General features: G+C 51.0%; 4 protein-coding genes across 7 annotated transcripts; 2 read left to right on the forward strand and 2 right to left on the reverse strand.

The window, feature by feature from the left end:
- Positions 1 to 99: 99 nt before the first annotated feature.
- NEURL2 (neuralized E3 ubiquitin protein ligase 2) lies at positions 100 to 1930 on the forward strand. Its single transcript, XM_007077792.3, has 2 exons — positions 100 to 926; positions 1689 to 1930. Exons 1-2 carry the CDS (start codon positions 185 to 187, stop codon positions 1802 to 1804), a joined length of 858 nt encoding a protein of 285 aa, XP_007077854.2. The 5' UTR covers positions 100 to 184; the 3' UTR covers positions 1805 to 1930.
- A 998-nt stretch (positions 1931 to 2928) lies between these two features.
- SPATA25 (spermatogenesis associated 25) lies at positions 2929 to 4409 on the forward strand. Its single transcript, XM_042980288.1, has 2 exons — positions 2929 to 3140; positions 3514 to 4409. The coding sequence occupies exons 1-2, from the start codon at positions 3020 to 3022 to the stop codon at positions 4143 to 4145; spliced, it is 753 nt and encodes a 250-aa protein (XP_042836222.1). The 5' UTR covers positions 2929 to 3019; the 3' UTR covers positions 4146 to 4409.
- A 386-nt stretch (positions 4410 to 4795) lies between these two features.
- Positions 4796 to 7898, reverse strand: ZSWIM1 (zinc finger SWIM-type containing 1). 4 transcript variants are annotated; one of them, XM_042980285.1, is made up of 2 exons: positions 7654 to 7898; positions 4796 to 6811 (listed from the first exon to the last, which is right to left on the reverse strand). In XM_042980285.1, the coding sequence occupies exon 2, from the start codon at positions 6664 to 6666 to the stop codon at positions 5296 to 5298; it is 1371 nt and encodes a 456-aa protein (XP_042836219.1). In that variant the 5' UTR covers positions 6667 to 6811; positions 7654 to 7898; the 3' UTR covers positions 4796 to 5295. The 4 variants fall into 4 exon arrangements, with proteins under 4 accessions (XP_042836219.1, XP_007077840.1, XP_007077839.1 ...); XM_007077778.3 differs by having other exon boundaries at positions 7608 to 7898; XM_007077777.3 differs by having other exon boundaries at positions 7541 to 7898.
- A 938-nt stretch (positions 7899 to 8836) lies between these two features.
- Positions 8837 to 18629, reverse strand: ZSWIM3 (zinc finger SWIM-type containing 3). The gene is made up of 2 exons (XM_042980280.1): positions 18368 to 18629; positions 8837 to 11610 (listed from the first exon to the last, which is right to left on the reverse strand). Exons 1-2 carry the CDS (start codon positions 18520 to 18522, stop codon positions 9675 to 9677), a joined length of 2091 nt encoding a protein of 696 aa, XP_042836214.1. The 5' UTR covers positions 18523 to 18629; the 3' UTR covers positions 8837 to 9674.
- Between the last annotated feature and the right edge of the window lie 259 nt (positions 18630 to 18888).

Genomic DNA, 18888 nt, shown 5'->3' on the forward strand with positions numbered 1-18888 from the left:
GGCCGCGGTCCAGGCAGGATGGCTGAGCGAGCGGCGCTAGGACCCCCGGGCAGAGCCTCGGGGAAGGGGGTGGGGGTGGGGGTGGAGTGGGAGGGATACCTTACATGGTGCCCCCGCCGTCACCCTCAGAGCACGCCGCCCAAAATAGCCCCCGGCGCCCGCTGGCCTATCTCACGGCTGGGAGATGGCTGCTGTCTCCGAGCCCGTGGACTTGGGTGCGCCTTGGAGAGCCGCGCGCCCCGAGCCCCCTCCCACCCGCTTCCACAGGGTGCATGGTGCCAACATCCGCGTGGACCCCTCCGGGACGCGGGCCACACGCGTGGAGAGTTTCGCTCACGGCCTGTGCTTCAGTCGCGAGCCGCTGGCCCCGGGCCAGGTATTCTTGGTCGAGATCGAGGAGAAAGAGCTGGGCTGGTGCGGGCACCTGCGCCTCGGCCTGACTGCGCTAGACCCTGCCACTCTGGCCGCGGTGCCCGAGTTTTCGCTGCCCGACCTGGTCAGCCTCGGCCACACCTGGGTCTTTGCCATCACGCGCCATCACAACCGCGTGCCCCGGGAGGACGGCCCGGAGGCAGAGGCAGCGGTCCCCAGCCGCCCCCCAGCCCTCCTGGTGGAACCCTATCTGTGCATTGAGCAGTTTCGCATTCCCCGAGACCGCCTGGTGGGCCGCAGCCGGCCCGGGCTCTACAGCCACCTCTTGGATCAGCTGTATGAGCTGAACGTGCTGCCTCCGACCGCGCGCCGCAGCCGCCTGGGCGTTCTTTTCTGCCCGCGCCCTGACGGCACGGCGGACATGCACATCGTCATCAACGGCGAGGACATGGGTCCCAGCGCCCGGGGGCTGCCAGCCGCCCAGCCCCTCTACGCAGTGGTGGACGTCTTTGCCTCCACCAAGAGTGTGCGCCTTGTCCAGCTCGAGTATGGCTGTAGGTATCCCACCCCCTGGGCAGCGACCCCTCCTGGCCCAGTGTGGGACAGGAACTTGCGAGGACTCCCAAGCCAGCTAGCAAGGCCTTGGTCTGTCCAGCATTTGTTTAGAAGTTGGGGAATCGAATTTCCAATTATGCCTCTGCTTGTGATCTTGGACAAGTGGCTCTCTGGCTCTGGGTCTCAGTTTAGCCATCTCAGCTGTGATGGATTAGGATGCTGGCTTTGCCAGTATTTTCTGTATTAACCTAGAATCCCTAGGGCAGGGATTCTAAACTGATTTTACATCCAGGCTGCTTTGAAAATCGTGTGCCCTTTTATTCGACAAGTGCTCCTAGATTTAGGCATACCAGTTCAAAGGCACTGTAGGCCCCGGATTGAGAGCGTCTTAATCCTGAGGTCTGGTTCTTTATAGCTCTGCTAAGCTCTTTATTTATACCTCTGATCATTTTATGGATTCACTGAACTAGAACCCACTCTGTCAGGCCTGTGCCGGAAGCTGGGTGAGCATAGGTGAATCAAGCACTACCTATATCCCCGGAAGCTGCTAAGGAGGGGTTAAAATAGAAATAGGGCTGCAGCAATGTCAAAGTTTGGAAAAGAGGTGCTTATCTTGACCACATGAACAGCCCCATGACTCAGGCTGGGCCTGGAGAGCAGAAGGAACTTGCCCAAGTTAATGACAAAGGGAGAACCGAGACCTAGATCTTTTGGGTCTCGGCCTCAAGTTCAGTGTGCCTTTGACAGCCTTCTTTCCACAGTGCCGTCCCTGCAGACTCTGTGCCGCCTAGTCATCCAGAGGAGTGTGGTGCACCGGTTGGCCATCGATGGGCTCCACCTGCCGAAAGGACTTAAGGATTTCTGCAAGTATGAGTAAGGGCTTGCGGCCACCCTGGAACAGGGCCACGGGAGCATGTCCTGGCCCTGGAGCTGTGGCTGGTCCGAAGCTGGCCATACTGCTGCCGGCCAGGCCTGGAAATAAACACAGCGATGCTGACACTGATCACTGGAGGGTCTCCTTGCCCTGGAAGCCTGTGAGGGGCACTTTTTAGAATTGTTGTGGGTCAGCAGGTCAGAGCAAGAGAGAGCATTTTATTTATTTAAGTTTATTTATTTTTGAGAGAGAGAGAGAGAGAGAACGAGTGGGGAAGGGGCAGAGAGAGAGGGAGAAAATCCCGAGCAGGCTCCACACTGTCAGCACGGAGCCCGATGCTGGGCTTGAACTCACGAACCATGAGATCATGACCTGAGCTGAAACCAAGAGTCGGGCGCTTAACAGACTGAGCCACCCAGGCACCCCAAGAGAGAACATTTTAGACGTTACCTAGACCAGTGGTACCCAGCCTGTCTACTCATTAGGGTTATCTGGGACACCTAGAAAGCTGATGCCCCAAACTCCATCTCCAGAGATTCTCATTCCATTTGTCAAAGGATTAGGCCTAGACATCGTTGGTTTGTAAAAACAGCCTGGAGGTTCTAACAGTCAGGATTGAGAAGCGCTCCTTTAGAATAGAGGTCTTGACTTTGGCATATATCATAACCACTTAAAGACCTTTGAAAAATACTGACAACTGGGTCTGACCCTGGGATTCTGATTTAATTGGTCTGAGATGAGATTGGACCTCAGTATTTCTAAAAGCTACCAAGAGAACTTAACGTGCACCCCAGTGTGCGACCCAGTGTCCCAGACCAACAATTTCATTTTGCAGTCGGGAAACTGAAGCCTAGAGATGGGAACGTATTCCAGAGGCACACAGCAAACTCCCTCTCTCATACTGCAGAGCACAAAGCACTCGCCTCCTTTATTTCTATCTCTGATCTTTTGCTTCCATACGAATAATCGCATTTAATCCTCACGACGCTGGTGAGGTGGTGGGTGGCCATTACTCCCACTTTAGAGAAGACTGTCCAGGAACAAAACTGTCAAAGTGACTCGCCCACGGTAGAGGTAAGAACCTAGAATGTCCGGTCCCTGGTCCAAGGCTCTTTTAACCCCATCCCATTGTCATATGCGGGTTCTAGAATGAAAAGGTCAGTGTTGTGAGGTGGGTTCCAGGTGTACAAGGGAGGGACTATGAAGTGACGTTCTAGAATGGTGGAAAGGGTAGGAGAGGAGGCAGGTGACTGTTCCCTCACAAACGGGGGCTTTGGGGCAGACATGTCCTATTTCATGTCTCCACAAGCTCATCAAGGTCTTCTGCCTTCCAGCCAAGGTGAGAGAGGGTCTTCTGGAACTGGAGGGGGCACCACAACTTCCCCTGAGAACTTGTTTCCTGCCTCCTGGGAGGTGGAGGTTCTGCCGGGGATTTGGGGGCTGGCCCTGGAGTCAATTCTCTGAAGAACGCCATTCCAAAAGTCCTTGCCGGTAGCTACCTGCCTGCTCACTCATTCATTCAACAAACACTTCTCCGTTACTTATTCGATGTTGGGGCCTGGGGATGTGGGTATGAGGAAAACACCTAGTTCCTGACCACTAGACAGCCCTGCTGGGGCTCCTGTTTCCAGTGCTCTGCTCCTATGCCCTGCCCCTCAGGGCCTCCTCAAAGAGACCAAGAATAACATTCCATCTCCTTCCTGTCTCTACAGGTGGGGCTGCTTCTCCGGGCTCATCCCTTGGCCTCTATAGTGCTGTAGAGCCAGTAGTGGTGGCCCCTGGTGGACTAGGCCCACTGAGCCAGAAACCTGAGCAGGTGGCGCCTGCTGCCCAGGCCCGGGGCCCGGCCCTGGCAGTGCCGGGAGCCAGGGGCTGCCCTGGGGGGGCTGGCTGGGAGACCCTGCGGCGGAAGGAGTACAGCCGATACCACCACAAGTCCCCCCACGCGAGGCGGCCGGAGAGCTTGGGCTGGGAGGATGGCTGCTCCACAAACAGAGCTCCCCACCTGGGTGGCCCCAGCAGGCCTGGGCCCCTGCTGCTGTGTGGGCTGTCACCAGGGATTTTACCCATGCCCTCTGAGGCAGGGGGGAAGGAGGCCGGCTCCCAGCCTGACATCTGCATCCTTACCCTGGCCATGATGATCGCTGGCATCCCCACCGTGCCTGTCCCCGGCCTGCGGGAAGAGGACCTGATCCGGGCAGCTCAAGCTTTCATGATGGCCCATCCGGAGCCAGAGGGGGCTGTGGAGGGGGCGCGGTGGGAGCAGGCACGCGCCCACGCAGCCTCTGGGCAAATGCCCCTAATGAGATCCAGGAGAGGCCAGCCTCCTGGCTCCTGCTTGTAGCTGGATGAAATAGCACCAGACACACAGGGTGGCTTCTCCGTATGGTTTTTGGGCAGACAGGATTGGGGGTGCCTGTGGCAAGGATGGGGACAGGGCAGTCGTTGGAGCTGCTCTGACGAACGCAAGTCTTTCATCAGGGTCCAGACCCCAGGAAGTTTCTCCAGATAGCACTAAGTCAGGAAATAGATCTTATCAGAGTAGTTATCATGAAAATTACCTGAGGTAGGGGGCCCGGCTTGGAGTGGAGGTCGCTTTTGTATTGTTTTGGGATCCGATCAAGATTTCTTGTACAATGTCCTAGGCAATGTGAATTTTCCTCTTGCCTTACATTTCCCGGCCAGCTGAGGGCAGGTGATGGGAGCAGAGGCAAGGAAGGAAAATGAACAGTTATTTGAGCACCCACTGGGCACTGGGCCCATTACACGCAGGCTCTCCTTTAGTCTTGCCAATGCTGTGCGATTTCCATTTTTACAGATGAACAGATTGAGCCTTTTTAAGGGTGGCTTGCCTGAAGTCTCAGAGCTAGTAACAGGCACAACTAGGCCTCAGAAATCAGGCAAGGTACCAGGATTTGCATGTAGTGTCAGACTCCAGTCTTTCTGCGATATTTGCTCTGCTGCCTTCTAGAAGACAAAAAACTAGACAAGTGCTGGAATAGGCAACATTTGACTTTAATGACCTCTGGGTGGGGGTTAGGGGACAAAGGCTGGGATCCACCTTCTCTGTGGGTCAGGTGAATCATCTAATGACTGGGGAAGCTGTTACCAGGCCCCTGCCCTTGATCTCCACTCAGTGTCTTATCCTAGAGCAGGGGGTCCCCTGTTTTTGCAAGGCCCTTGGGCTAAGAATGGTTTTTAACCTTCTGAAAAGGCCGTCAACGCAAAACCAAGCCAAGAATATACAGCAGAGACTGTGGCCAGCAAAGTCTAGAGTATTTACTGCTAGGCCCTTTACAGAAAAAGTTTGCTGACTCCTGTCTTCGGGAACGAGACACATTTTAGGTAGCAGTCTGCAGTAGAATAGAAGAGCCTTGTCCTTTCCTGGAGGGAGGGCCCATGGAAGTACAACAGTGTGAATGCATGTTGCTGTGTGTGTGTCGGGGTGGATGTGAGTGTGTACGCGTGTGTGAGCATCTCCGGGCACAGGGTAATCAGAGCTGGACCTGCTCATAAGGGCCGATCCAGCTGTCGGCCAGTTCCCGCAAGGTGCTGTACCTCCGTTCGAACTCCTCCTGGCTGCAGTGCTGCAAGAGCTGACTCACCTCCTCAGTGAGGAGCGCCACGGCCAAGTGCTTATCCAGCGTCTCACTCCACCTGCTGCCCAGGATGTCGTCTAGACTGGCGGCACAGCCTGCTGTCCACTGGGCTGGCAGCATGTCGGGCTGGAGCACCTGGTGGCGGGCACTGAGCAGGGCTAGGATGTGGCGGCAGGGCAGGTGGAAGGCCTGGTTAAAGTAGCAGCTGCAGCTGGCAGGGGGCTGAGGCTGCACCCTATGGGTGTCCTCCAGGATCTGTATGTTCACCTTTTCTGAGCCGGAGCCAATGAGGTGCACCGATTTCTGGACCACAGCAAGCTCCCCCAGGCAGAGCTGGGCTGCGGGCCCCGTGCAGATGGCATTGAGGGAGTGCTGGATGCGGGCTTCTACTAACTGCTCCACTCTGGGGCTTTCGGGGCTGACGTCTAAGGGGGCGTGGTTGTTCTGGGGACTCAGGCCCAGGCTGGAGCTTGCCATGTCTCCAGAGTTCTGCTGCATGTATCGGAGCAGCAAGGTCATGCCTTGTTCCACACACGGGGTGGTGCCAAAGAACTGGCTGAGGACGCGGGTGGTGACCTCCAGGCCCTGGAAGTAGCGGCTGCTCTCAGCCCGGCTTCTCCAGCGGTGGGCCAGCCAGATGCGGTCATTGAGCAGCCAGTGCGAGTGGAGCTCGGGCAGCTGGGCCGGAGGGATGCAGCTGCTCAGGAGCGTATACAACTTCCTCAGGTTGCCAGCTGTGGCCGAGCACATCGTGCTCTGCAGGGAAGTGAGGAGCACCCTCTCCACAGGCTGTTCAAGGGACAGCTGATAGAACTTGCCCTGGAGGAACTTACAGATGTGGAAGGCTGAGAGCAGGACCTCGGCTGCGGGGAACTCCATAGTGAGGGTGGGCAGGGGGAGGAAGTGGGGATCCACCAGGATAGTACAGACTCTCTCCCATGCTGGGTTAAACTTCTTAAACACCTGGAACATCTGGGCCAGGCCTTCAGCATCCTCCTTGGCGGGAATGGCGAAGTAGACTGCCCGGGCAAGATGACCCTCCAGCTGCACCCGAGGTCCATCTACCAGGAAGGTATATAGCACCTTGCCCACTGGGTTATAGGTCCGGTGGATAAATAAGATCTCAGGGAAATGGGCAAAGACACCTTGCATAAAGCAGCTCTGGTAGTTGAGGGTATCTAACTCAGCAGTCTTGCTAATCTGATACAGCAGCATAGGTGGGTTTGGGTCCTCAATCAGGAGCTCATTCAGCATTGTCAGGGCCATGGGGAGATGGGAGATGTCTGGATGCCAAGGTCAAAGTACTTTCTCTGCAAGGCTGCTGTCCAGGAGACTCTCAGGATCTCAAGCTCCAACTAAGTTGAAGCCTGAGGCTGGACTGTAGTTCCCAGATCTTGTTCCGAAGATGGGCCTAGGGAGAGGAACACAAGTTTAAGGCAATAGTAGGGGCTCAGCTCTTCAGTTATGTATCCAGACAATATTGCTTACTATGTAAGTATTGCTTATTACTGTGACAGTATTGCTTACTGTTCTGGGGGAGATATACAATAAATGTGTAAAGAGATAAAGATATAACAAATAAGGAAGGTTACAAAGACCACAAAACTGGGTAACAGGTAGAGAGTAAGGTGGGGGAGGAAGGGATACTTTGGCTAAGGTGGCCAGGGAAGCTCTCTCTGGGTGGGGAGAGAGGATGACATTGGAGCTGAGACCAATTGGTAAGGTGGCCATAGGAAAATTCAGTTCCAAGAGATTGAAATGGGCGTGAAGGCTGGAGGTGCATGTGGCCTTTTTTTTTTTTTTTCTTAAACAACATTTTAAATATCTGTTTAGTGCTTTATATTTGCAAATTACTGCTGGTATCCGTTCTTCCATTTGGTCCTGGTATATACAAGCGAACTGATTGCCCCCAAAATTGTATGATTCTGGGCAAGTCAGTGACACTCCCTCTGAGCCTCAACCCCTTGAACCACGAACAGGGGCTATCAAATGTGCTTGGCTTCTCCTGCCTCTCCATTAATCCCTCTATTAACTGCAATACTCTGTTCAAATGTTGCCTCTATTTGGCCCCAAATCGGGTTACTGTCCCCATTCTACAGATAAGAAACTGAGGTTCAAAGAGGTCAAGTGACTTGCCCACCATTACTCTGTAAGTAGCCGGAAGCTGAGTCTTTGACTTCGGATCCTGACTGCTTTCCACACAGTACCTGAGGTCCAAACACCAGAGAGGGGCCGCAGCCTCTGACCTCTCACCTCTAACCCGGGTGGGAGGATGTAGATGTCAGACGTTCCCATTCGGAGTCCGGCCGGAGCCAGAAGAGAAGTCAACCTCCCACCCCTTTGGGGGCTGTGTCACGGCTGACCGCGGTCGTCAACTGCCTCACACCTCCACCCCTTCAGAAATCACTCACCCACTGCCTGGCTCCGTCGCCATGTCTCCCTATTTGACCCTGCCTGACTCTGACTGACCTCTAGGCTCACCAACCGCGGCGCCAGCTTCGCCGTGACTCGGACCAATGGCCTGAAGAGTTCGCGGTCGATCTTTGGGGCATAGACCAATCGTAGCCTGGCGATTTGTGGGCGGGTGCTGTTCCTAGGGTTACGAGGGGCTCGGCTGGCGGTGACCAATGAAAGCCCGAAGATACTAGCATCCTGGCAAGCCTAAGCTCTGAAGCTGGAGCTCCGGAGCCCCGCGTCTGGGGAGAAGACTCTGGAAGAGCCTGTTACTATGGAAACTCCTCAGAGGCCGAAAATGAAAAGGAAAATAAATTGCAGTGCTTTATGGATTTTTTTTTTTTTTCTTTTCTGGCCAAATTCCAAAGCCCCGGGGGATAGGAAAAGGTGCCTATGCAGTTGTACTGTATCTTCTGCCTAATGGGGAGATGGAGGCCCAGGTCTCAAATTCTGCCCTCTCCACCAGGGGTCAGGGGCCCAACCCTTAGAGTAGAGGAAATCCAGATCTCCTTGAGAGAGCTGAACCTTGGTGTTGCGCAGCTCCACCCCTTCCAGTGGTCTACAGAAGAAAGAGATCCAGAAAGGGGCTGTGACTCAAGATCCTGGTGCAAGCAAGAGGCAAGACCGACTGCTAACTTTGACCTCGGTTCCCCTGAAGGTGGTATCTTGGACAGCTGGGTAGCTTCCCAGCTTTAGGTGGTTAAAATTACCAACCAGCAACGACAACAAAAGTCCATGCTGGTGCTTAAAACTGAACCGGGGGCGTCCGGGTGGCTCAGTCAGTTAAGCCTCTGACTTTTGATTTCGGCTGGGGTCATAATCTCACGGTTTGTAAAATCAAGCCCTGGCTGGGACTCTGCGCTGACAGTGGGAAGACTGCTTAGGATTCTCTCTCTCCCCCTCTCTCTGCCCATCCCCTGCTCTCAAAATAAGTAACTACACTTAAAAAAAAAAAAAAAAAAAAGGAAGGAAATGTTGTTTGTATAAATCTAGAGGGTAAATTGGGATTCGAACAGGCCAACATTTATTTTTACAGGTGAGAAACCTGGGGTCAAAGAAATTAGAAACTTGCCCACAGTCTGCCAGCAAGTTCAGGCTGTGGAGTCTAGCCCCCACCCCCCTCGTCTATTTGGCCTCCTCCTGCTAGAATTCTAGGCAGCCTGAAATCAGTGTCGATGGCTTGGTTGGTAGCAAGAAGATGAAGTCAGTGGTGGACTCCTAAGTCTTTGAATTTAAGGCATCAGATTCTGTTTGGCTCTACAACCCCCATTAGGTTCCTTCCCTGTTCAAGCAGCACACATTTTCCCTGCTTATTTGATTTTATTAAAAAAAAAAAAAACAAAACAAAACCAAAACTTTATTTAATATGAATAAAAATAAGTACAAATAACAGATTCTTTGTAAAGAGCAGCAACAGCTAAGGATCACCCTCCATCCCTTTGTCCCTGGAAACAGGTCCTTTTACCAGGTATATTTCATCTCACCCTATCCTGGGGCAGGAATTCATCCCTCCGACAGGAGTAAGATCTGATCTCAGGAGTCAGGGCAGAAAGAGGGGTGGGTGACCTTTCAGCATGGAGATAACTTTGGCCTTGACAATGAACGAGGTTCCCGAGGAATGACAAAGGTAGGGCAGAAATGAGGTGGATTCAGAGGACTGTCACATAGTGGGGTTCCTCTTCTCCCTGTTGTAACAATCTTCCTAGCCCTACCTAGGAAGACATTGGTTAAAATGCTGACCCCTGGCACGGCCTGCCCACTTTGAGTTCTCAGACTTCCAAGGAGAGGGGCCTGTGGTCCAATGTGCCCGTGCAAGTGCCTTAATCATGAATCGTGGCTCCAGCAAGCGGGAGCCCCTCCCCTTCCTCTTGCTTTCCCCAGAGGAAAGGGAGGCGGCCCACATCCTTGAAGTCCTCCGGCTGCTGACTGGGCTCGGGCGGCTGGCAGGGGTCAGCCCAGATGTCCACAATCTTGCGCAGGGTGGAACAGCGCTCCTCCAGCTCTGGCCCCTCACTCTGCATTAGCAGGTTTGCCAGCTCCCTGCTGAGGTCCTGAATCACGTCGCTCCGTCCTTGCTTCCCAGGCTGGCCTGTGTTCGGGACCGCAACAGGGTCCCGGAGCTCCCCACTGGGCCCAAGGAGGTGCTGGTACCTCTTCTGCCACCGGCGGCACACCATGGCTTCACCCACAGGCTTCTGGCTGGTGTGCAGCAGGGCCAAAATGTGCCGGCATGGCAGGTGGTACCACTGTTGAAAGGAACAGCTGCAGCTACAGCCATCCTTGCTCACCTGGTGAGAATCCTCTAGTAGCTGAATGTCCACAGAGGAGCCAGCCACGTCCACCAGGTGGGTGGAGTTCTGCACCACCTCCCACTCATTGTGGCACAGCTTATAGGCCAGTTCAGAGCCACTCCCGTGCAAGGTGTCTAGCATGCCCTCCTGGGAGGGCTGCACCTGTGGCTGCTGCTGCAACGGCGCCCGCTGTGGCTCTGGCTTTGTCTTTTCCACAGGGAGCCTGGTGAGGCTCCCCCCACAGACTCCGAATGCCTTCTTGGACTTTGGCGGCATGCTGGCTGGTCGGGCTCTTTTTAACTTGGGAGGAGCTGTGGGCAAGTTTTTCAAGCCTTTGGTATTAAAGAAGTCTATATAATCCACAAAGCGGAGGATGCAGTCCAGCAGGGACTGCTGTTCCCGAAAGAGGCTGGACACCTTGCTGGTGACAACGTCTAGGCTGTCCATGTACGTGTTACACGCGTGCAGGCCTTTCCTCACGTGCATGTACCACAGCAGCTCACAGGAGAACCAGTGGGCCTGCAGGAAGCTGAAGAGCTCCTCGTCCAGTAGGGCTTGGGACATCTGACAGAGATTTTGCAGGCTGGCATCAGAAGTGACAAACACAGCCTCCCGCAGGGCTTCCTTCATGAGCCTTTTAAAGGATGGATTTGCCGAACTACGATGCAACTTCTTCTCCAGGAGCCGGGTGGTGTGGTAGATGGACAGGAGGATGCGGGCAGCAGGGAAGATCTCCTGCAGGATGGCTCGATGGGGGAAGGACGGGTCCACAAAGACCACCTTGACCTTGGGCCAGTCTGTGTTGAACTCTGTGAAGATACTCAGCATCTTGGCCACGGAGGTAGCTGTCTCAGCCTTGAGCACGGCAAAGTGTACCACTCGACCCTCTCGCTCCTTGTTCTCCACCAAGAAAGCATAGAGGATGTGGCCCTGGGTGTTCTCCACGCGGTGTAGCAGGAGATTCTCTGGGAAGCGGATAAACAGATCGGTCATCTTGCTGCTCTGGAAGCTGAGCCGGTCCAGGTCTTGGCTGTTGCCCACGCTGAGAGAGGCCATGGAACCCTCATCCACCTTAAGAAAGTTTTTCATCACTTTTGCTATCTTTGCCAGGTCAGAAGGAGTGATGCCCTCCTGCTCTGGCTTTGAGGGTACTTGGACCTTGTCTAAGCAAAATGATGGTTCAACGGGGGACTTCTTGGCTAGGTCAAGGTCTTTCTTGGTCGCAGGCTGCTCAGGCTGGGGTTTCTGCAGGTACATGGTCTTTTGAGGTTTGCCAGTGGTGTCTCCTCTGGGTCCTGCAGTTTTGGAATCAACATGGACATGCTGGGTGTTGAGTTCACTAATAAATAGTCGATCCAGTTTCTCATTGTACCGCAGGAGCAAGTATGCTGGGCACATGTCTGCCTCTGATGTTCTCTTCCTGTTTGACTGGGTCCGAATACAGACAAATTTCACCTGCATGTATCTAGGGAAGGTAGATGTGACAGTGAGAAAGGTACTGCCCACCCCTTTCCCTTATAAGACAAGACCCTGGAGGGATTTACAGTGACTGATGGGTTTTCCAGAGACCACGAGGCAGTGTAGGGTGTAGGGAAGGAAGACTGACATTCATCCTCCAATCCCAATTCGGTGTCTTTTGTCAGGACCCTGTCCAACTAACACTGCATCCATTCTCATGTATAGCAGTTTAAAGCCCCACTCCTTCCATTCACTCTCTGTGGCCCAGCTGAAGCTCCCAGGGATTCACTGTGACACCAGACGGGAGAGAAAACAGACAAGAGGCAGCAGCAGCAGGCCGGCTGATTATGCACTGTTTAAAATGTTGCCTCTGGGGCCCCTGGGTGGCTCAGTCAGTTAAGCATCTGACTCTTGATTTTGGCTCAGGTCATGATCTTGTAGGTTCATGAGTTTGAGCACAGCGTCGGGCTCTGTGTTGACAGTGAGGAGCCTGCTTGGGCATTCTCTCTCTCTCTCCCTCTCTCTCTGCCCCGCCCCCCCCCCCCCTCACTCTCCCCCACCCCTCTCGCTCACTCTCTCAAAATAAATAAACTTAAAAAATATATATCCCCTTCATTCCTGCCTTTTGGGAACTATTACCTTTGCCTCCTACTCCTCCAGACAGCAAAGATACAAGTGGCCCTCTCTCGGAGGAAAGATCTCTATTCATCTTTCATCTAAGGAAAAATGTCCAAATCCTAGGAGAGTTTGAGAACCTCTGGGCTAGATGATCTTCAGGTCCCTACCAGTTTTGCCATTCTGGGCTGAGAGTGAGGATTCAAAGGAGAAGAGTCAATAAATTGAATCTCTGATCTTTTCCTCTTCCTATCCCCATTCAACCCAAGCTTCAAGGCCAAATCAGCTCCCACCTTCCCCAGGAAGCCTTTGCGGATGTTTTCAACCCATAGTAACTGCTCCTTTCTCTGAATTCGTAGCATTTACTTAACACAAAAGGCTCAAAATCGTCTCTGGGGGGCAGTATACCTAGTGGTTACACAGTGGAGACCCTGGAGGCTGACTGCCTGGATAGTAATCAGGGCTCTAGCACTCAGAAGCTCCTTGACCCTGGGCAAATCACTTTAAAATGAGACTGTTTTATGAAGAACATCACACATAAAATGAGACTCTTTTAATAAGATTGTTATGAAGGTTAAATAAGCCACAGACACAATATTTAGCCCAGAGCCTGGCTACCGTTATTATAGTTCCTATGCCTTGTGACACTCTATCGGGTGTTTATAAAGTACCTTTACAATTGGATGGGGCTAGGGGGTGCCTGGGTGGTTCAGTCGGTTAAGCGTCCAACTTTGGCTCAGGTCATGATCTCAAGATTCATGGCTTTGAGTCCCATGTCGGGCTCTGCACTGACAGCTCAGAGCCTGGAGCCTGCTTTGGATTCTTTGTCTCCCTCTCTCCCTCTCTCCCTGCCCCTCCTCCCTTGCGCGCTCTCTCTCTCTCTCGCTCTCTTTCAAAAATAAATAAACTAAAAAAAGAAAACAAAAAACAATTGGATGGGGCTGTCATGAAGCGGCAGGACTGAGTTACTTCTCAGTGTATTCCAAGCACCTAACAATGTTATTCCTTCAGCAGATGCTTATCAAAGATGTACTAGGTGAATGACGCATAGATCATGGGTGGGACAGGTTACAACCCTGCCTCTTCAGGGAGTGTCCCGGCCCAAAGACCAGGAGAGAAGGGGAAAAACTCTCAGCCCCTGGCATGCAATGACACAGCCTGGGCACCTCACTAACTCTTTTCCAAACACTCTAATCCGGCTGGTCCTGTCTGCCCACTCTGTGGGGTAAGCTTAGAAAAACAGGATACGCCAGGCCTGCAATAATAGGGCGGAGTGGGCTGAAAATGCCTGCACCTGTTGTGTGCACAGTGCTGGGGCTACGACACCATCCCCAGCTCAGGGCTGGGAAGGGGCTGGAGCAGTCCAATAGTATGGCAAGGCCAGTCAGTGGTGGCCGCAGTGTGGCTTCTGCCTACATTCCCAGTCTCCTTTTCCACCCCCTCACCATCTTCTTTTTTTGTGCCCTAGAAAGACAAAGTGTCTACAGCTTCCTGCATTCGTTATGCTAGGTCTCACTTCTCTGCCTGTGCTCGTGTTTGTCTCTCTCTGGAACACCCTTCCCACCTGCCTTCACCTCAAAGCTTACTCACCCTTCAGGACTACGTGGAACGGTCACCTCTTCTAGAAAGCCTTCCACAAGCCCGTAGATTGGGCCCTGCCCTTTTGCTGGCTCCATATCTTAGCATGGCCCTAGTTCATCAAATTAGATGGAATTTGCATGCTCTTAGTGCATGTTAGCCTTGTCCAAAAAAAAAAAAAAAAAAAAAAAAAAAAGAAAGATACTGGAGAACGTTAGCCATAAAGCTTTTTCAAACCTTTCCTGGTTCCATTAATGACTGACTATGCCTCCAGGGGAGGAAACCTTGGCCTTGTTCTTAATTCCTCCTTCTCTGTGTCTATATCCAATATGTTAACAAGTGTTTTCCATTCTTTCCTACCAGTACTACATGTACTAAGGTATTCTATGCCAGGCTATATTAAACCCCTAACATGCATCACTTTATACTAGGAAAAGGGTTCTATTATCCTCATTTTACAGATGGGGAAACAGGCTTTAAAATGTTCTCAAGGATGGGGATCTGGGATTTGAACTAAGCCTGCTTGGCTACAGTCTGTGTAGTTAACCCTTATGCTGCCTGTCCGCTTTCAAAATATTTCTCCTTTTTCAGAATACCCGACCCTCAACACACTGTTCAGGTTCAATAACTTGCTTAAAGATCTGTAAACATAATGTCTTTGTTGGCATCGTATGTTTCAAACATAATGGGTACTAGGCTGAATTCTGTTATTTTTTTCCCCACTTCGTTCAATCTTTTTTATTGAGATAGCACTGACATACAGTGAGATATACAAATCTTTTGTTAAGAATTCGTTGAGCACTGCGGTTATTTTCATCTGTACTTAGTTGTCTAAGTTAAAGCATTGACTCCCTTCAAGACAGGAACATGGTTTCACACCTTTCTGAATCCCCCTGACTGCTTATATCTAAGGGTGCCCAGCCAGGATCTGGAGGGAGGGAGTCAGCCAGCCTTGCTTCCCATCTACTTTGCAGGTGTCTGTATTCCCTACCGGAGAGCGCCACCAGTGTGCTCCCAGTGCCTGCTCCCGCGCGTGGAGCACACCCGGTGCTCTAAGCACGCGTACCGAATGAGAATTAAATGATTTGACTATGGCCCAGAAGGTTCTCCTTATAAAACATGAAAAGTATACTAGGAAGACCACTGAGAGGGTTCTGTCCAACAACTTGGCTTCTAGTCCGAGCACAACTACTTTTACTAACTATGGACAAGTCCTTTGTTTAATTTCAAACATTTACCAAGTCCTGCTATGTACCGAACACTATACTAATTGCTACACAAACTAATTAGCCAGTCTCTGCTCTCTAAGTCTAGAGTTAGAGACTCTAGACTCTCTAGACTTAGAGAGCAGAGAGAGAATTACATAGGTAGCCAGTAAAGTCAAAATTAAGTGAATGGTTAAAGAGAGGTACAAGCAATATATTTATAACTGACCGAACAGTGATTCACTCTATAGGGATTGGTACAGATTAACTAAGCCTTTTAATTTTACATAAGATTTGTGTCCTTGTGTGTAGATCGCACCTTGAGCAATACTAGGATCTTTATAGGTGCGGTAAAGCCATTTTAGAAAATATAACTTGAGTTAGGAACAAGACTCAGAGTCAGAAGATCTGAGTTTAAATTCTAGCTCTACCACTTATTAGCTGTGTGAACTTGGACAAGTCATTTCACTTCCTCTGAGTCTTCAACTCCTAATCTGTAAATTAGAAATAACAAGAAGTTAGAAATAGCAAGAGTACTGACTGGTCTGTAAAAGTCGGTACCTGATCCAAAACCAATCAGAACCACTACGAAGTGAATTCATTCAAAAGGTTGTGACTGGATCTGTGGGTTGCCCTTAGCCCCCTTCTTCCTTCCCAACAGAAAGCCAACTTAATTTGGGTTGCCATTACTCCCCCACAAAGCTAAGTACTTCAGGGCTAGTCTAAGCCAATTGAGCTCATCTCATTGGGAATGGGCATGGATACTGGCCCAATTCTGGAGAAAGAAACAGGATAGGAAATCTGCAGGAAACTGAGGAAGGCTTTTCATTTGGATGTGACCCCTGCATCTGTACCAAGCTGAGACCTGAGGATGGCAGAGCAGTAAGAAACAAAAAGCCAGGGCCATGGAAACAATCACCTTCACAGACCCACCTCTAGGCTTCTAAGAAATAAGCCATTTTGAGTCAGAGTTTTCAGTTAATTGCAGCCAAAACTATCCCTCAGAAACAACATATGATAGTAAATAGAGGGGGAAAAAGATTTGAGAGGAACTTTATCTTGAAATAGGAGCCTAAAATTATGAAGTTCATATTATATTTAACAAAACATAGGTTATAATGGCAGCTATATACCAATTCTTAAAATAATCCAAGAATAACTTACAGTGTCAACTGTTTTTTTTTTTTTTTTTTTTTTCCTGGTGCATTTCCCCTCAAACACTAAGATATTTTATTTCCTGTCTCACTTTTACAACACGGAAAGGTCAGTTTTACTAAAACATTCCTGGGCTTTATCAGGTTTCCCAAAGGCCTAATTTTATTCTTTGCTATGCAAATCCTTCGTTTGTCAAATTCCTATCACATCATCATCTTTGCTCATTTTTCTTCTCCTCTTGTTCACTGGTGTCAGGCTGAGGGCGATGTAAGTAAGGAGTTCTCATTACTTTCAGAGATTTCACGAAGTCTTGCTCTTGGGAGAGGTGTAATTTTTGTTTGCAGTTAGTTTTATTTCCATTGTATTATCCTGATGTTTACCACACTTATTGATTAGCTAGAAACTGACTGCCAAAGATATTAATGGGACTGGTAGGGATAAGCAGGAAATTATTAAGTAGTGACTAATTTTATAAGTGGCTGGTTTATTAGCAAGACTTTTGTAGGACATTGCTTTCCTACTCAGCCTTGTGACTATGGATACATAGAAAATGAAAAATCGGGTAACAAGGGCCTAGTTCACAGGGTGTAATGAGGATTAAATAAAACAATGCCTGTAAAGTTCTTAGCACAATCTCTGGAATGCGGCCCCCAAAAATGTTCCAAAAAAAGGTAGCTATTAAACCAAACGGCAATGGAGAGAGACATGAGAATACTTCCTGGACTGTTTGAAGAATTATCAATCCTCCCCAAAAGACATAACAAAAGCAGAAACACAACAGCCATATATAAAAATATGAGAGGGAAAACCGGGCATAAAAGCATCGAATCTCCCAGTTGAGTGGGACTTTTGGTGGTCTAGTGATAATTCCCGCAGCACATGTGATTCTCAAAGTACTGAGTCAAAGTACCGCTTTCTACCATGTACTGATTGCAACTGAGCGCTGAGAAACTGAGCACCACGCTTCCGCTCCTAGGTGCATTCGGTTATTTGACCTTTACCATATCCACTTCAGTTTAGAGGATTAAACCGTCACAGAAATTAAGTCTTGCCCCAACTCAAGTGTAAAGCCTGTCTTTCTGACTCCAGAGCTCTCTTTTTAACTCCTTGATGGGGTTTAGGGCAGGCTGCCCCAGAATTTGCTACTTGGACGTGTGGATTATTTTGAGCTGAAAACAATCAAGGTCCAACAGACTCAAGATGAGCTTTTCACCTCTCCCTTAACTGCCTAGAATAATTTAGAGAGAGACACTCTGCCCATGCAGCTTTGACTTGGCCCACGTGGACTGTGTTCGAATTGGACCCGATTTTCAATTTTTAAAAAGTGGAGAAACTGACCTAAAGCCTGGATGTCTGACTTCCCTTGCCCCGAAGCCTGGCCACGGGGGATCTTCATTTTCACACGGCGGCCATTAGGTGCGGCTGATTAGATAGGGCCTGCTCTCCATTTTGCCCAAGTCCCACTTCCGTGGTCCCTGCTGCAGAGACCTGGTGTCTGTGGTTATTTCATCATTCTTTCTCTTATGGTGAAATTAAAAGTTGAACTTTCTTACCCGGGGCTGTTTCACCTGAACCCTGAAGACAACTGAGTTGTCAACCCTTTTCTTAGCCTCTCGGCCTGTTTTCTCTGCTGCCAGATGGCAAAAAATAGCTTTTGTCTATCATTCTCAATTCGGCCCTGCGGGGTAAAGCACGCACACAACGGAGAAGGATGCCTGGGGCATGGGGGAACGTTTGGAAAACGGCTGTGCATCTCAGAAGCTCAGGGACCATTTACAAAACGAATGAATGAATGAACAAACCAATCCACAACTGACCGCGTTAATTGCCTGGTAAAGAGAACACTGATGAAGGGAATCACCGCGAAAGCGTTTTTTTTGTTTTTTGGTTTTTTTTAATCCATTTGTGAAATCAGTGTACTTTGAGCTAGGGATACCGCAGGTGCTCAAAAAATGGGACAAATTACAGTTATTCCGGGGAAGCTGTAATGGAGTGAATGAGTGGAGGGGAAGTGGGTGGTCAAAAAGCGATGCCTGTGAAGCTTTGGCTCTTTTCACCAGGCACAGGGCAGGTGCTCAGCGCCCTGTTGAATGCTAAGACACCAGGGCCCAACTGCACTCCCTCCACGTCCAGGCCTCCCACCAGGGGACAGTCCGGCCTCCTCCCCACCCCCCTGCCCCGCCCCCGCCCCCGCCCCCGCCCCGCCCTTACAGGATGTCCTCGCGGATTGACGTGCCGTGGTTGAGGTTGTGGAAGCGGACGGAGACGCAGTCCCTGAGAATGAAGGAGCACCTGTTCTCCTTTTTGTAGGCGCTGAAGCACTCCTTGAAGTCCTCGTAGGTTTTGAAGCAGCTGCCCAGCTCCATGGCCGCCCCGCAGCCCGCACCGGGGGCTGGTCCCAAGACCAACACCAGGGGTCAGAGGTCACACTAGGAGGGCCCGTAGGCTGGCGTGTGTCCGGGATGCCTTAAGGGTGGGCCCCGGCGGAATGGCCTCTTATGGAGCTCAGGAGGATCCCTAGGACTGAGAGGGGTACCAGGGGCCGGGGGCGCCTTTGCTATCTGACAGAGGGGAAATGACACTCAGCCCTTATTATCCAGTCCCGGGTTCCGCCCCCTCACGGCCACGCCCAATCACACACGGGATTCCCGGACTGGCACTCCTTTTCTCCAGTCGCTAGAGGAAAAATCGACGCCCTCTCACGAAGACTGACAGGAACATTGGCCAATCAT

The sequence above is a fragment of the Panthera tigris genome, chromosome A3 (assembly GCF_018350195.1).
Source record: "Panthera tigris isolate Pti1 chromosome A3, P.tigris_Pti1_mat1.1, whole genome shotgun sequence".
NCBI classification, from domain to species: domain Eukaryota; kingdom Metazoa; phylum Chordata; class Mammalia; order Carnivora; family Felidae; genus Panthera; species Panthera tigris.

Coding starts and splice junctions, on each gene's coding strand:
- NEURL2 (XM_007077792.3), top strand. CDS start 185: ATGGCTGCTGTCTCCGAGCCCGTGGACTTGGGTGCGCCTTGGAGAGCC. Junction 927..1,688: donor TGTCCAGCTCGAGTATGGCT/GTAGGTATCCCA, acceptor TTCTTTCCACAG/TGCCGTCCCTGCAGACTCTG.
- SPATA25 (XM_042980288.1), top strand. CDS start 3,020: ATGGTGGAAAGGGTAGGAGAGGAGGCAGGTGACTGTTCCCTCACAAAC. Junction 3,141..3,513: donor TCTTCTGCCTTCCAGCCAAG/GTGAGAGAGGGT, acceptor CTGTCTCTACAG/GTGGGGCTGCTTCTCCGGGC.
- ZSWIM1 (XM_042980285.1), bottom strand. CDS start 6,666: ATGGCCCTGACAATGCTGAATGAGCTCCTGATTGAGGACCCAAACCCA.
- ZSWIM3 (XM_042980280.1), bottom strand. CDS start 18,522: ATGGAGCTGGGCAGCTGCTTCAAAACCTACGAGGACTTCAAGGAGTGC. Junction 11,611..18,367: donor TCAATCCGCGAGGACATCCT/GTAAGGGCGGGG, acceptor TACCTTCCCTAG/ATACATGCAGGTGAAATTTG.